At 36.8% G+C, this 13,007-nt stretch overlaps 1 protein-coding gene across 1 annotated transcript in view; it reads right to left on the bottom strand.

The window, feature by feature from the left end:
• Positions 1 to 13,007, bottom strand: part of ARHGEF9 (Cdc42 guanine nucleotide exchange factor 9) — a 916,750-nt gene that overhangs the window by 18,447 nt on the left and 885,296 nt on the right. Inside the window, exon 13 of the mRNA XM_053699217.1 lies at positions 12,873 to 12,941. Within this exon, the coding sequence (XP_053555192.1) occupies positions 12,873 to 12,941 (69 nt within the window). The remainder of the gene's footprint in view (positions 1 to 12,872; positions 12,942 to 13,007) is intronic.

Raw genomic sequence — 13,007 nt, forward strand, 5'->3', positions numbered from 1 at the left:
TGCATGTACGCTCCCATTTTGGAGCCTAACGCAGCCCTTCAGAGAACTCTCAATACCAGCGTTATTTAAAAGGTGCAGGGGGAAAAAAACACGCGTAGCTAACGCACCCCTTTGTCCGCAAAACTCTAAATCTAGGCGAATGTTAAGTATAGGAGTAGGGGGCATGCTGTTTAGAAGCCTGTATCTCAGGCATCTAAGCAGCAACAGACCCCCAAAACCCCCATTGGAAAGGTAATCGCTTAACCTTCCCAACTGTGAAAGTATTGGGGGTTAATATCAGACCTACAAAACAATAGAGTGTAAGCATAAAGTTTACTACTGTAATCACAAATAAAATTTAAATCTGCAGTATAAAGGGACTTAACTTTGCATAAGGTTAAACTGAATACAGTGTGCATTGTAAATTAGAGTTGTATTCCCTATGTGTTCTCTATGTTTTATTGCAAATTAAGTTGGAAGAAAAATTGATTGAAAGGATATAAATTACATACAGAGTCTTCGGTGAGATAAAATGAAAAATACAAGGTTATAAAAGAAGGAAACGCACATTCATACGCTAATCAATTGCCTACGCTTATTCTTGTCTCATATAGTAAATGACCCAAGTGAGCTTTAGATTTTCTGTGTTTTTTTTTTTACACAGATCTCACAAGGGGCCTCACATATCTGTCAAGGCAGTTCATTTTTTAGACAAGCTTTATTAAATCTAGCCCTCTTTCTACAATTTTTTTTTTTTTACATGAGCTTGTGTAGCATCCTGATTTTTACCTACTACTTTTTAATACTACTTTTAATACTTTGATATCAAACCTTATTGCTGCTAAGAGAAAATGCTTATCAAAATGAAATCTGTGTATACCCTAAACACATACACCTTACTCTGCATTTTTAGCCCATATAGCTTTTAGAATTCTGTCCTCGGCCTATCTTTGGAAAAATGCAATACACAGCATTATTTTTGTGCATCCCTTAGTAGCTATACTACACTGATTATCCAGCATAACCTATTCTCAAGATGTGTACTTGAGCTAAACATGAAACAGCAGCTGATGGCTGGTGTCCTGCACTACTGATCATTGAATGCATGCAGAAAGCAAGAGGTGGCTTACACTGTCACAACATAGGACCAGATTACAAGTGGAGCCCAAAATATCGCTTTAGCTAAAGCAATATTTGTGCTCCCCTTTGTAATACCAGCGCATGATAATGTGCGCTGGTATTACAAGTTTATAGCAATGCGAACGTGAGCTCGCGTTCGCATTGCTGGGAAGGATTGTCCTAATGAGAGCACACTTCCATAGGTTCCTATGGAAGCCTCGTTCTGATGCTGTCAGGTGGTATCAGAACCTCGCGCAGCGAAGAGGTAAGTAGCGCAGCAGTTAGTAAATATATATGTATATACCTCTATACATATACTGTATATTTATGTGTTAATATGTGTATATACCATATTAACACATAAATATATATGTAAATAAGCATATATATATATATATTTACTGGAAACACACAGTTCCCACCAATTTTAAAGCCCCCAAACTGCCTAGTGCAGCTTTTTTAATTTTTTTAGAAAAAAATGCTACATTTTTTTTAAAATAAAAAACTATAACACCCTCTATTTTGAGGGCAGTTGGGGAACTTTTAGAAAATTACCAGAGGTCAGATTTCTGGTTAATTTCCGGAGCCCTAATTGCTACCACGAGGTTGCGGTAGCAAAAACCAGCCACTTGTAATAGCTCCACTTGTAATCTAGCCCATAATTAAGAAATGTGAAGAGGTTACTTGCATTTCTATCAATTGTAATGAATCTAGGTGTGTAGGCAATGTGTGCAGGGGGCCAAATGCTACCTATGTTTGCATGGCCATTTCACCAGTGGAAGCCATATGGGTAAAGAAAAAAGGCTGAGCATTTATGTAACTCCCAGCCTTAGGGCTAGACTACAAGTGGAGCACTAAATTATCGCGCTTCCGCAAACGGGCAAATTTGCCCATTTGCGGAAGCTCGCTGATTAACCAGCCATTACAAGTAGCTGCTTATTACTACCGCAAGCTTCAGGTTTATCTGTGATCTTCTTTTTTGTTTAAGTGTGCAGACAGGTGTTAGGTAAGGAGGAGCCATATGAAATATAATATCAGGGAGGGTAGGAGACAAGGACTGATGAAGCCAGACTTCTCAATAGTGTTACACAGTTTGGAACATGTGTAATTTTCCCCATTAAAAACAGAATTTATGTTTACCTGATAAATTACTTTCTCCAACGGTGTGTCCGGTCCACGGCGTCATCCTTACTTGTGGGATATTCTCTTCCCCAACAGGAAATGGCAAAGAGCCCAGCAAAGCTGGTCACATGATCCCTCCTAGGCTCCGCCTACCCCAGTCATTCGACCGACGTTAAGGAGGAATATTTGCATAGGAGAAACCATATGGTACCGTGGTGACTGTAGTTAAAGAAAATAAATTATCAGACCTGATTAAAAGAACCAGGGCGGGCCGTGGACCGGACACACCGTTGGAGAAAGTAATTTATCAGGTAAACATAAATTCTGTTTTCTCCAACATAGGTGTGTCCGGTCCACGGCGTCATCCTTACTTGTGGGAACCAATACCAAAGCTTTAGGACACGGATGAAGGGAGGGAGCAAATCAGGTCACCTAAATGGAAGGCACCACGGCTTGCAAAACCTTTCTCCCAAAAATAGCCTCAGAAGAAGCAAAAGTATCAAACTTGTAAAATTTGGTAAAAGTGTGCAGTGAAGACCAAGTCGCTGCCCTACATATCTGATCAACAGAAGCCTCGTTCTTGAAGGCCCATGTGGAAGCCACAGCCCTAGTGGAATGAGCTGTGATTCTTTCGGGAGGCTGCCGTCCGGCAGTCTCGTAAGCCAATCTGATGATGCTTTTAATCCAAAAAGAGAGAGAGGTAGAAGTTGCTTTTTGACCTCTCCTTTTACCGGAATAAACAACAAACAAGGAAGATGTTTGTCTAAAATCCTTTGTAGCATCTAAATAGAATTTTAGAGCGCGAACAACATCCAAATTGTGCAACAAACGTTCCTTCTTCGAAACTGGTTTCGGACACAGAGAAGGTACGATAATCTCCTGGTTAATGTTTTTGTTAGAAACAACTTTTGGAAGAAAACCAGGTTTAGTACGTAAAACCACCTTATCTGCATGGAACACCAGATAAGGAGGAGAACACTGCAGAGCAGATAATTCTGAAACTCTTCTGTTAAACACTAAAAAACTCTAAGCCATCTCCGTGGAGATGTTGCCTGTACAACGGCAAAGAGAATGACTGGGGTAGGCGGAGCCTAGGAGGGATCATGTGACCAGCTTTGCTGGGCTCTTTGCCATTTCCTGTTGGGGAAGAGAATATCCCACAAGTAAGGATGACGCCGTGGACCGGACACACCTATGTTGGAGAAATACTGAGGCTTTGCTTAGCATGGGGCTTAAGAACATACAAAGAAATAAATGAAAGATTTACTGTGGCATTTCTGGATTTATTAACCAAATGCCCATAATCACTGCTGCAGCAAAGATAAACAATGACTATCTCATAAAATGCCACCTACTTGTGAAACTTTTCTGAAACGTAAAAAATCAAATCCTCAGTATATCTGCATATATTGTTTTCCATTTCAGTAGCCCCAACACAGTAGTCAGCAGGTTAAACATATTGAGGTAATATCACTGTCTAATTTCAGGCTGTGTAACACCTATATAAACTAGAGTGCTTTGTTGTGTCATGCTATACAGATGCTGCAGGGTTAATAGTTTAACCCTTGCTTGCTTATTTTGCTACCTGCTGTGAAGGTATTCTTCCTATGCCATGTTTGTGCTTGAGAGTAAGGGAGGTGATCAGGAGCTTGATGGTTTAAAGTGATGGTAAACTATTCCCCTTTGTATTAACAGATCTGAAATGTTAGCAATGTTTTATATGGAGTTTAATTTATCAGTTGTAACAAAGATGTGCTTTAACTTACTTTTTAATGTAGCACTGGAATTCAAATATCCAGCACACTGGCCACCCACTTGAAAACTATTTTTTTTTGTGAGTTAATGGTTTGAACTGTTCTCCTTTTCGCGCTCTAGCTACAAAAATGAAATTGTGTGAGTGCCGTATGGCTAGAGCACCGATTGGAGAACAGTTCAAACCGTTAGCTAACAAAAAAAAATACCTTTGAAGTTGGTGGCCAGAGTGCAGGGTATTTGAATTTCAGCTCTACATTAAAAAGTAAGTTAAAACATATCTTCATTACAAATGAATAATCAAAATTCATCTAAAATATCGGTAACATTACAGATCTGTTTATACAAAGGGGAAGGTCTTCTATCACTTTAACCTGCATTAAAGCCTATAAGAGTGCAAAATGAAAATCCTTAAATACTTATGAATTGCCTGAGTACATTTTCTATTTATGTGATATCATGCAAGAGAAATGGGTTTATGCACTAAACTGAGGTTCTGAATAGTACAACACACTAGAATGATGGATGAATACAGATAGTTGATCTATTTTTATATACATTCAAACAAAAGATACAGGGCTAGATTAAATGTGGAGCAGTAATTTGCGTTTCCGTTATAGCGATAGCTCCGCTAGAATTAAGCTTTTTGCGCTAGTCGGATTGTGCTGGTATTACAAGTTGAAAGTAAAGTGTTTTTGCTCTAGCGATAACCTGACTAGTGCAAAAATCAGAACTTAGAATATCGCATGCACGTTCATGTATTCCCCCATAGAAGTCACGCTTGCACAAACACCATCACATATTCTCATTAGCGCTAACCCAACATATATCTACATATATGATGTTTTTTTTTGCACAAATAGGTATTTATCCCTAGATATATGTAGATGATTATATATAGGTATAGATATTTCCAAATATATATATAGGAATATCTATTTATAAATACATAGATTCATATTCTGCTACAGTAAATACATAGTTAAATACATAGGTAAAACCTTTATTAATTATGAATACTGTATAAGTATGTTTTTACATGTTTTCATTTACTTAACGGCAAAAGGCTCTAATACAAAGTTGTAAAAACTCAAAGAAATTTCACAGAACATGTTTATAAATAAAAATATTACCATAAAATATATTAATACTGTAATAACAACAATAAATAACAAATGCAAAATCACAACCAACCAAAAGTGCAATACAGTAAAAAATATAACAGTGCATTTTTTAATCATGGGGAACAACACTATGGGGTAGATTACATTTGACCGGTAAGCTTTACCAATACTCTCATTACATGTCCAACTCCATTAAAGTCTATGGAGTTGGAAGTGTGAACAGAGCATTGGTAAAACTGTAATCTAAATCTAGTCCTATAATTGTAGGATTAGTGTTTATAGGAATTAACTTAATTTGTCCTATGAACACTCTTCCTGCAATTATATAAGCTAAGGATGTTCCTCAGAGTACAGTATGTTTTTAACATAATTGTGCAAGAGATGAGAACTAGCAGAATAACAGGCAATCTATCAATTAGAATATTTTTTCAAAAGTTAGTGGCAAGATCTTATTAAGGAACAGAAGCATCTCTGCATGTTCAGCTATAAGTCTGTTTCTTTTATCAGTAAGGACGTTTGACGCTAAGCTGAACAGTCTTTCACTTTTCACACTACTGCATGGGGCAGAAAGATATTTTTGGGTCATTAAATCTCAGTTTATAAACTGCCCAGTACTTCAGGGGTTTGTCTGAATGAGGTACAGTGATCTCTCCCATGTAGGCTTCCAGCTGTACAGTAGCAGCTTTTGGAGCACTGCAAATAACAGCAATAATACAATAATACAAATAACAGCAATTTGTATTTGCAGAACAAAAGTGAACAATTTTTAGTTATGTCTCCACTCCATCTGAAAATGAAATGGGAACATGCAGTTTGAAAAAACACCACAAGATCTATGGGATATGGGTAAGATCTAAGATCTAAAGGTATCGGTTTAAGAATCGGAGCATTTGCACGAGTACAAGTACTCATGCAAATACTTGTATCGCACTGATACCGATACTAGTATCGGTGCAACCCTATTGGCTAGTGTTATTATGAGTGTAAGTGTACTTTGTAATGTATTATTGAAGTGTTTTGTGAAACTTTTTAATTTCGGCAAACAGTTAACCACAGCTCTGAAATCGCTGTAATGATTGTAGAGTAAATTGTGTGTTGCGCTGACGCGATCACGTTTACTTTCAAATTGTAATACCAGCGTTTACTCTTGCAATATACTCCTTATTGCTATAGCGCAAACGGTTGCACTCCACTTGTAATATAGCCCACAGTGTTCTGTGAATTTTTCTCCCCTTTAATATGGTCCTAATGATCAATTTTACCTGCTGGAGTATATTCAATTGTTTACAAATTATCTATCTTTATCTTGTCATTTGAAATACCTGTGTTTTCTGTCAAATCCTCCAACTCTTCTATAAATGTCAGAACATGACTACTGGCTTCAGAAAAGCTATGTAAACAAGAAACAGAAGAAATAAGTCTCCCAGTGGGGAATGGGAGAGAAAGACCAGCCCTTTATAAAGGGTGTTTCTGCACCAGCTTTAAATGCAATGGACTCTTATCTGCTGCTTACCTAATATACACTGTCCCTTTAAGTAGAATACTGGAACAATTCTTTACACATTAGTGACATACCTGCACTTTAATTTACCTACAACTTTCAGAAAGCATTTCCTAGCTCTTTGTATGTCCCTTCCCAGAGGTCAGGCAAGCACTAAGCATCTTTAGCTAAAGGACTTTCCCCTGATGTTCCCAAGCGAGCAATAAAATTAACAGGAGCGCTTACAGTACACTACAGCTTCTCACATCTGTCACATCTGCTGTGCCAGTCTCATTATTGACTCCCAGGAATGTCTCGCTATTTATAGCAGCCTTAACTCATTCACGCATGGTTTGTGTCATTAGACTCTAATGTGCTGCATACATAGCTAATAATATTTAAGTCCTTTAATGCCAGAGGGAACAACAATACATTTAAATAGTTAATCTAATAGAATCGTACAAGGAAGATGACTAAATGAGGCATAGTCACTTGAAAAGCAGATGCAAGGGGACATAAATATGTCATTAGGGCTTCTAGCATTCAGCTATTTATGTTATTGCATTTATCAGGGTATTATATAGAAGTATAACAAACTATAGAGCCTAGTTATTTGTGTTTTTTCCTTAATTTCCCTCAAGGCCATTATTTAATTGATATAGTTTCCATAATTTAAATACACATTAAACAATTTTTGTTTTACATTGCAGATGCAATTAATATATAATTTAGATTAAAGGCTATATTGAATCATTTGCATTTATATTTAATGTGAACAGGGATTAAGCACATTATGGGCTAGATTACAAATGATGAGCTATTGTTAGTATGTTCAAAGTAAATGCGTTTGCTCAAACACAAACAAAATTTAGGCCTAGCATAAAGTGTAAGAGAGAACTACATTCAGCCAACTAATAAGCAAGCATAACCCAGGTTCTGAACCAAAAATGGGCTGGCTCCTAAGCTTTACATTGCTGCTTTTTAAATAAAGATAGCAAGATAACGAAGAAACATTTATAACAGGAGTAAATTAGAAAGTTGCTTAAAATTGCATGCTTGTGTTTAGCTGTAATTTTCCTCTTACTCATTTACTGTACCCACACATATTATATACAGGTTTTCTCGCCATTAAATGGACTTTCTAAAGATACCATTATTTTTATCATATCATATAATTTACTATAATTGTTTTTTTATAAAATATGATGAAAAAAACCCCACACATTTTTTAACTTTGACCCCCAAAATCTGTTACACATCTACAACCACCAAAAAAACCTCTTATGCTAAATACTTTCTAAATTTTGTCCTGAGTTTAGAAATACCCAATGTTTACATGTTCTTTGCTTTTTTTTTGCAAGTTATAGGGAAATAAGTACAAGTAGCACTTTGCTATTTCAAAACCATTTTTTACCCCTCAAAATTAGCCAGTTACATTTTAACACTGATATCTGTCAGGAATCCTTGAATATCCCTTAACATGTATATATTTTATTTTAGTAGACAACCCAAATTATTGATCTAGGCCCATTTTGGTATATTTCATGCCACCATTTCACCGCAAAATAAAAAAATTGTTAACTTTTTACTAACTTTTTCACAAACTTTAGGTGCCTCACTGAAATTATTTACAAACAGCTTCTGCATTTAGGGCAGAGATGGTTGTAAATGCTTCTGTGGGATCCCCTTTGTTCAGAAAAAGCAGACTTTTATGGCTTTGGTATTGCATTTTGGTCATTAGAAGGCCGCTAAATGCCGCTATGCATCACACATGTATTATGCCCAGCAGTAAAGGGGTTAATAAGGGAGCTTGGATGGTTAATTTTAGCTTTAGTGTAGTAGACAACCCAAAGTATTGATCTAGGCCCATTTTGGTATATTTAATGCCACCATTTCACAGCCAAATGCGATCAAATAAAAAAAAACATTAACAATTTCACAAACTTTAGGTTTCTCACTGAAATTATTTACAAACAGTTTGTACAATTATGGCTAAATGACGCTGTGCACCACACTTGTATTATGCTCAGCAGTTAAGGGGTTAATTAGGTAGCATGTAGGGTTAATTTTAGCTTTAGTGTAGAGATCAGCATCCCAACTGACACATCCCACCCCCTGATCCCTCCCTGACCCCCCTCAAACAGCTCTCTTCCCTCCCCACCTCACAATTGTCACTGCCATCTTTAGGACTGGCAGAAAGTCTGCCAGTACTAAAATAAAAAGCATTTTTTTATTTATACTGATTCTGCAGTGCTGGATCCCCCCTTAGCCTCAAACCTCCCTGATCCCCCTCATACAGCTCTCTAACCCTCCCCCTCTACTATTTGCCGCCATCTTGGGTACTGGCAGCTGTCTGCCAGTACCCAGTTTGCCCCCCAAAAAATGCTTTTTTATTTTGCTAATTTCTAAATACAAGTTTTCTGTAGTGTAGTTGCCCCCCTCAATACCCTATCTCCCCCCCTCCCAGATCCCTTGCCCAACATTAAATTCCCCCTCCCTCTGCATCATTCACACATAATTGAAATGTATTATCCAAATGTGGCGCGCAAAAATAGCATGTCACTTGTAATATGGCCCTATATGTGCAATAGGGGATCAAATCAAACACATTTTTTGCAATTATTTTAACACAAGGGACTTTACAGTTAAAATGAGTGTCAAACATATCAAATTTCAAAAATTAAAGTAATTAAAAATATATTGTTTTACATTAGTTAACCCCTTAATGACCGGACCATTTTTCAATTTTCTTACCCTTAATGACAATGGCTATTTTTACATTTCTGCAGTGTTTGTGTTTAGCTGTAATTTTCCTCTTACACATTTACTGTACCCACACATATTATATACCGTTTTTCTCGTCATTAAATGGACTTTCTAAAGATACCATTATTTTCATCATATCTTATAATTTACTAAAAAAAAATGATAAAATATGAGGAAAAAATGGAAAAAAAAACACACTTTTTCTAACTTTGACCCCCAAAATCTGTTACACATCTACAATCACCAAAAAACACCCATGCTAAATAGCTTATAAATTTTGTCCTGAGTTTAGAAATACCCAATGTTTACATGTTCTTTACTTTTTTTGCAATTTATGGGGCAATAAATACAAGTAGCACTTTGCTATTTCCAAACCACTTTTTTTCAAAATTAGCGCTAGTTACTTTGGAACCCTGATATCTGTCAGGAATACCTGAATATCCCTTGACATGTATAAATTTTGTTTTAGAAGACATCCCAAAGTATTGATCTAGGCCCATTTTGGTATATTTCATGCCACCATTTCACCGCCAAATGCGATAAAAAAAAAAAAAAGTTCACTTTTTCACAAATTTTGTCACAAACTTTAGGTTTCCCACTGAAATTATTTACAAACAGCTTCTGCAATTATGGCACAAATGGTTGTAAATGCTTCTCTGGGATCCCCTTTTTCAGAAATAACAGACTTATATGGCTTTGTGGTTGCTTTTTGGTAATTAGAAGGCCGCTAAATGCCGCTGCGCACCACACATGTTTTATGCCCAGGAGTGAAGGGGTTAATTAGGGAGCTTGTAGGGTTAATTTTAGCTTTAGTGTAGTGTAGTAGACAACCCCAAGTATTGATCTAGGCCCATTTTGGTATATTTTATGCCACCATTTCACCGCCAAATGCGAGCAAATAAAAAAAAAAACTTTACATTTTTCACAATTTTAGGTTTCTCACTGAAATTATTTACAAACAGCTTGTGCTATTATGGCAGAAATTGTTGTAAAAGCTTCTCTGGGATCCCCTTTGTTCAGAAATAGCAGACTTATATGGCTTTGGCGTTGCTTTTTGGTTATTAGAAGGCCGCTAAATGCTGCTGCGCACCACACGTGAATTATGCCCAGCAGTGAAGGGGTTAAATTAGGTAGCTTGTAGGGAGCTTGCAGGGTTAATTTTAGAGATCAGCCTCCCACTTGACAAATCCCACCCCCTGATCCCTCCCAAACAGCTCTCTTCCCTCCCCCACCCCACAATTGTTACCGCCATCTTAAGTACTGGCAGAAAGTCTGCCAGTACTAAATAAAAGAGTTTTTTTTTTTTTAAATAAAAATGATAAAATATTTTAGTTGTGATGGACCCCTGCCTTAGCACCAACCTCCCTGATCCCCCCTCCAGCTCTCTAACCCTCTCCCCTACCTAATTACCGCCATCTTGGGTACTGGCAGCTGTCTGCCAGTACCCAGTTTGGCCCCACAAACCAAACTATTTTAATTTTATTTATAACTTTTATTTGTATGTTTAATTATTTCTGTAGTGTAGCAGCCCCCCACAATACCCCCACCCCTCCCAGATCCTTTTAAATGTAAAAAAAAAAAAAAAAAAAAAACTTTTTTCCCCTTCCTTTTTCATTGGTGTCAATGTGGCTAATGCGCGCATGTGCACGCGCGCCCACATGCACGCTCGCACGCATCGTGCACGTGCGCACACGCTCCCTCCTCCCACCGGACAAAGGCACCATCGGCACCATCACTACCGGTGCAGAGAGGGACACAGAGTGGCTCTCTCTGCATCGGAGGCTTGTAAAGGGGTATTGCAGGATGCCTCCATATCGAGGCATCACTGCAATACCCTCAGAGCTGCTGGAAGCGATTGTGATCACTTCCAGCACTCTGTTAGACAACTGACGTACCAGGTACGTCTATTGTCATTAACAGTTAATTTTTGCATGACGTACCTGGTACGTCAGTTGTCATTAAGGGGTTAAAGCTGTTTAATATTTAAAGGGTTACTAAACCATCTTTTTTTCTTTCATGATGCAGATAGAGCATGCAATTTTAAGCAACTTTCTAATTTACTCCTATTATCAATGTTTCTTAGTTATCTTGCTATCTTTATTTGAAAAGCAGGAATCTAAGCTTAAGAGACAGCCCATTTTTGGTTCAGAACCTAGGTAGCACTGGCTAAATGTAGGGCCTGTGTCAGTGGGGGCTTTTATGACACAAATTAACGGGAAATTAAACCCAAACATTTTCTTTAATGATTAGGACCGAGAATACAATTTTAAACAACATTCCAATTTACTTATTTTATCTAATTTGCTTCATTCTTCAGGTATCCTTTGTTGAAGAAATAGCAATGCACATGGGTTAGCCAATAACACGAGGCATCTATGTGCAGTCACAAATAAGCAACTACTGAGCCTATTTAGATATGTTTTTGATAAAAGGATATCAAAAGAATGAAGCAAATTAGTTAATAGAAGTAAATAGGAAAGTTGTTAATATTGAATACTGGTGCACAAGCCCTCATAGTATATGTGTATCCTGCAACAAAATAGTAAAAACTTTTACTAGAAGCATTTTTGCTAATGAACGTATATTGCAAAAATGCTTCTATTTCAAATTGAAATGGACCCATGCACAATTTATTTTTGACCTTTCTATCCCTTTAAGTCACATTATCATAGAATATGGCACACTATTTGGAATATATTATCCAAATGAGTTAGTCACTTACACTATGAAAGATAAGGCAATATATAGATATTGAGTCATATAATTTAACATACTATTTACTATCTAGCTATATGGGCTGTGACCCCTGAATTTTACTCTCAGAACATTAGGAAAAATATTATTGTTGCATAAAAATATTTTCTACTAAAGCTCAAGTATTAATTTAAGGAGGGATTTCCATACTAATACCAATCTCTTTTTTGTCATGACACTGTAACCTCCTTTGAATTAAAATAAGTTCACACCACGGAAGTTACAAAATCTTACATTCTACTCCAGTTGAAAAAGCTAGTCACAGGATATATGTAATAAAAAAACCTACACTTTAACATGAGGAAAAACGTTGATATGTTTTTCAACGAAAACTGAATCTTGACATTTTAGTTTCTAAAAAAGATTATAAGCTTTATTTTTATTTATATATCTATGGAGAGATAACATCCAGTAGAGATTTCATACAATTAGTAAAAGTGCTGTGTTTAAATTAAGTCTCTATAGCATACACATTGAAAAAAATAGATATTATAACTGTTCTTTTTTATTTTGAGTGACACAATTTGACTACTGCATGTTGTTGCATATAAAAGTGTGATAAATGTACAAAAATGTCTTTCATAATTGTCTGACAGTAAAACATGATAAAAAATGTGATTTTATTTACCCCCTTTCTGCCAGGGAGGATTTCAAAGCGCTGAACATAAACTTTATTTCTTTCTACACTCAATGGATTTGAATAAATTGGATTCATTTATCAGGTACGTAGCAGCCTTGCAGTCATAGGCTGCTGAAGTACAACAAATGAGCCGTACCTTTCTGCTTGCTGACTTTCCGCACAGTCATCGCCGCTTGCCTCTTCTGGTATTCTGATATTTCAAACCCTGTGAGCACAGATAACGACAAATTAAAACTGATGCGCTACTTCAGTGCATCCTTTTGCTTCATTT

This window comes from Bombina bombina, chromosome 1, assembly GCF_027579735.1.
Source record: "Bombina bombina isolate aBomBom1 chromosome 1, aBomBom1.pri, whole genome shotgun sequence".
In the NCBI taxonomy this organism is placed as follows: Eukaryota; Metazoa; Chordata; class Amphibia; order Anura; family Bombinatoridae; genus Bombina; species Bombina bombina.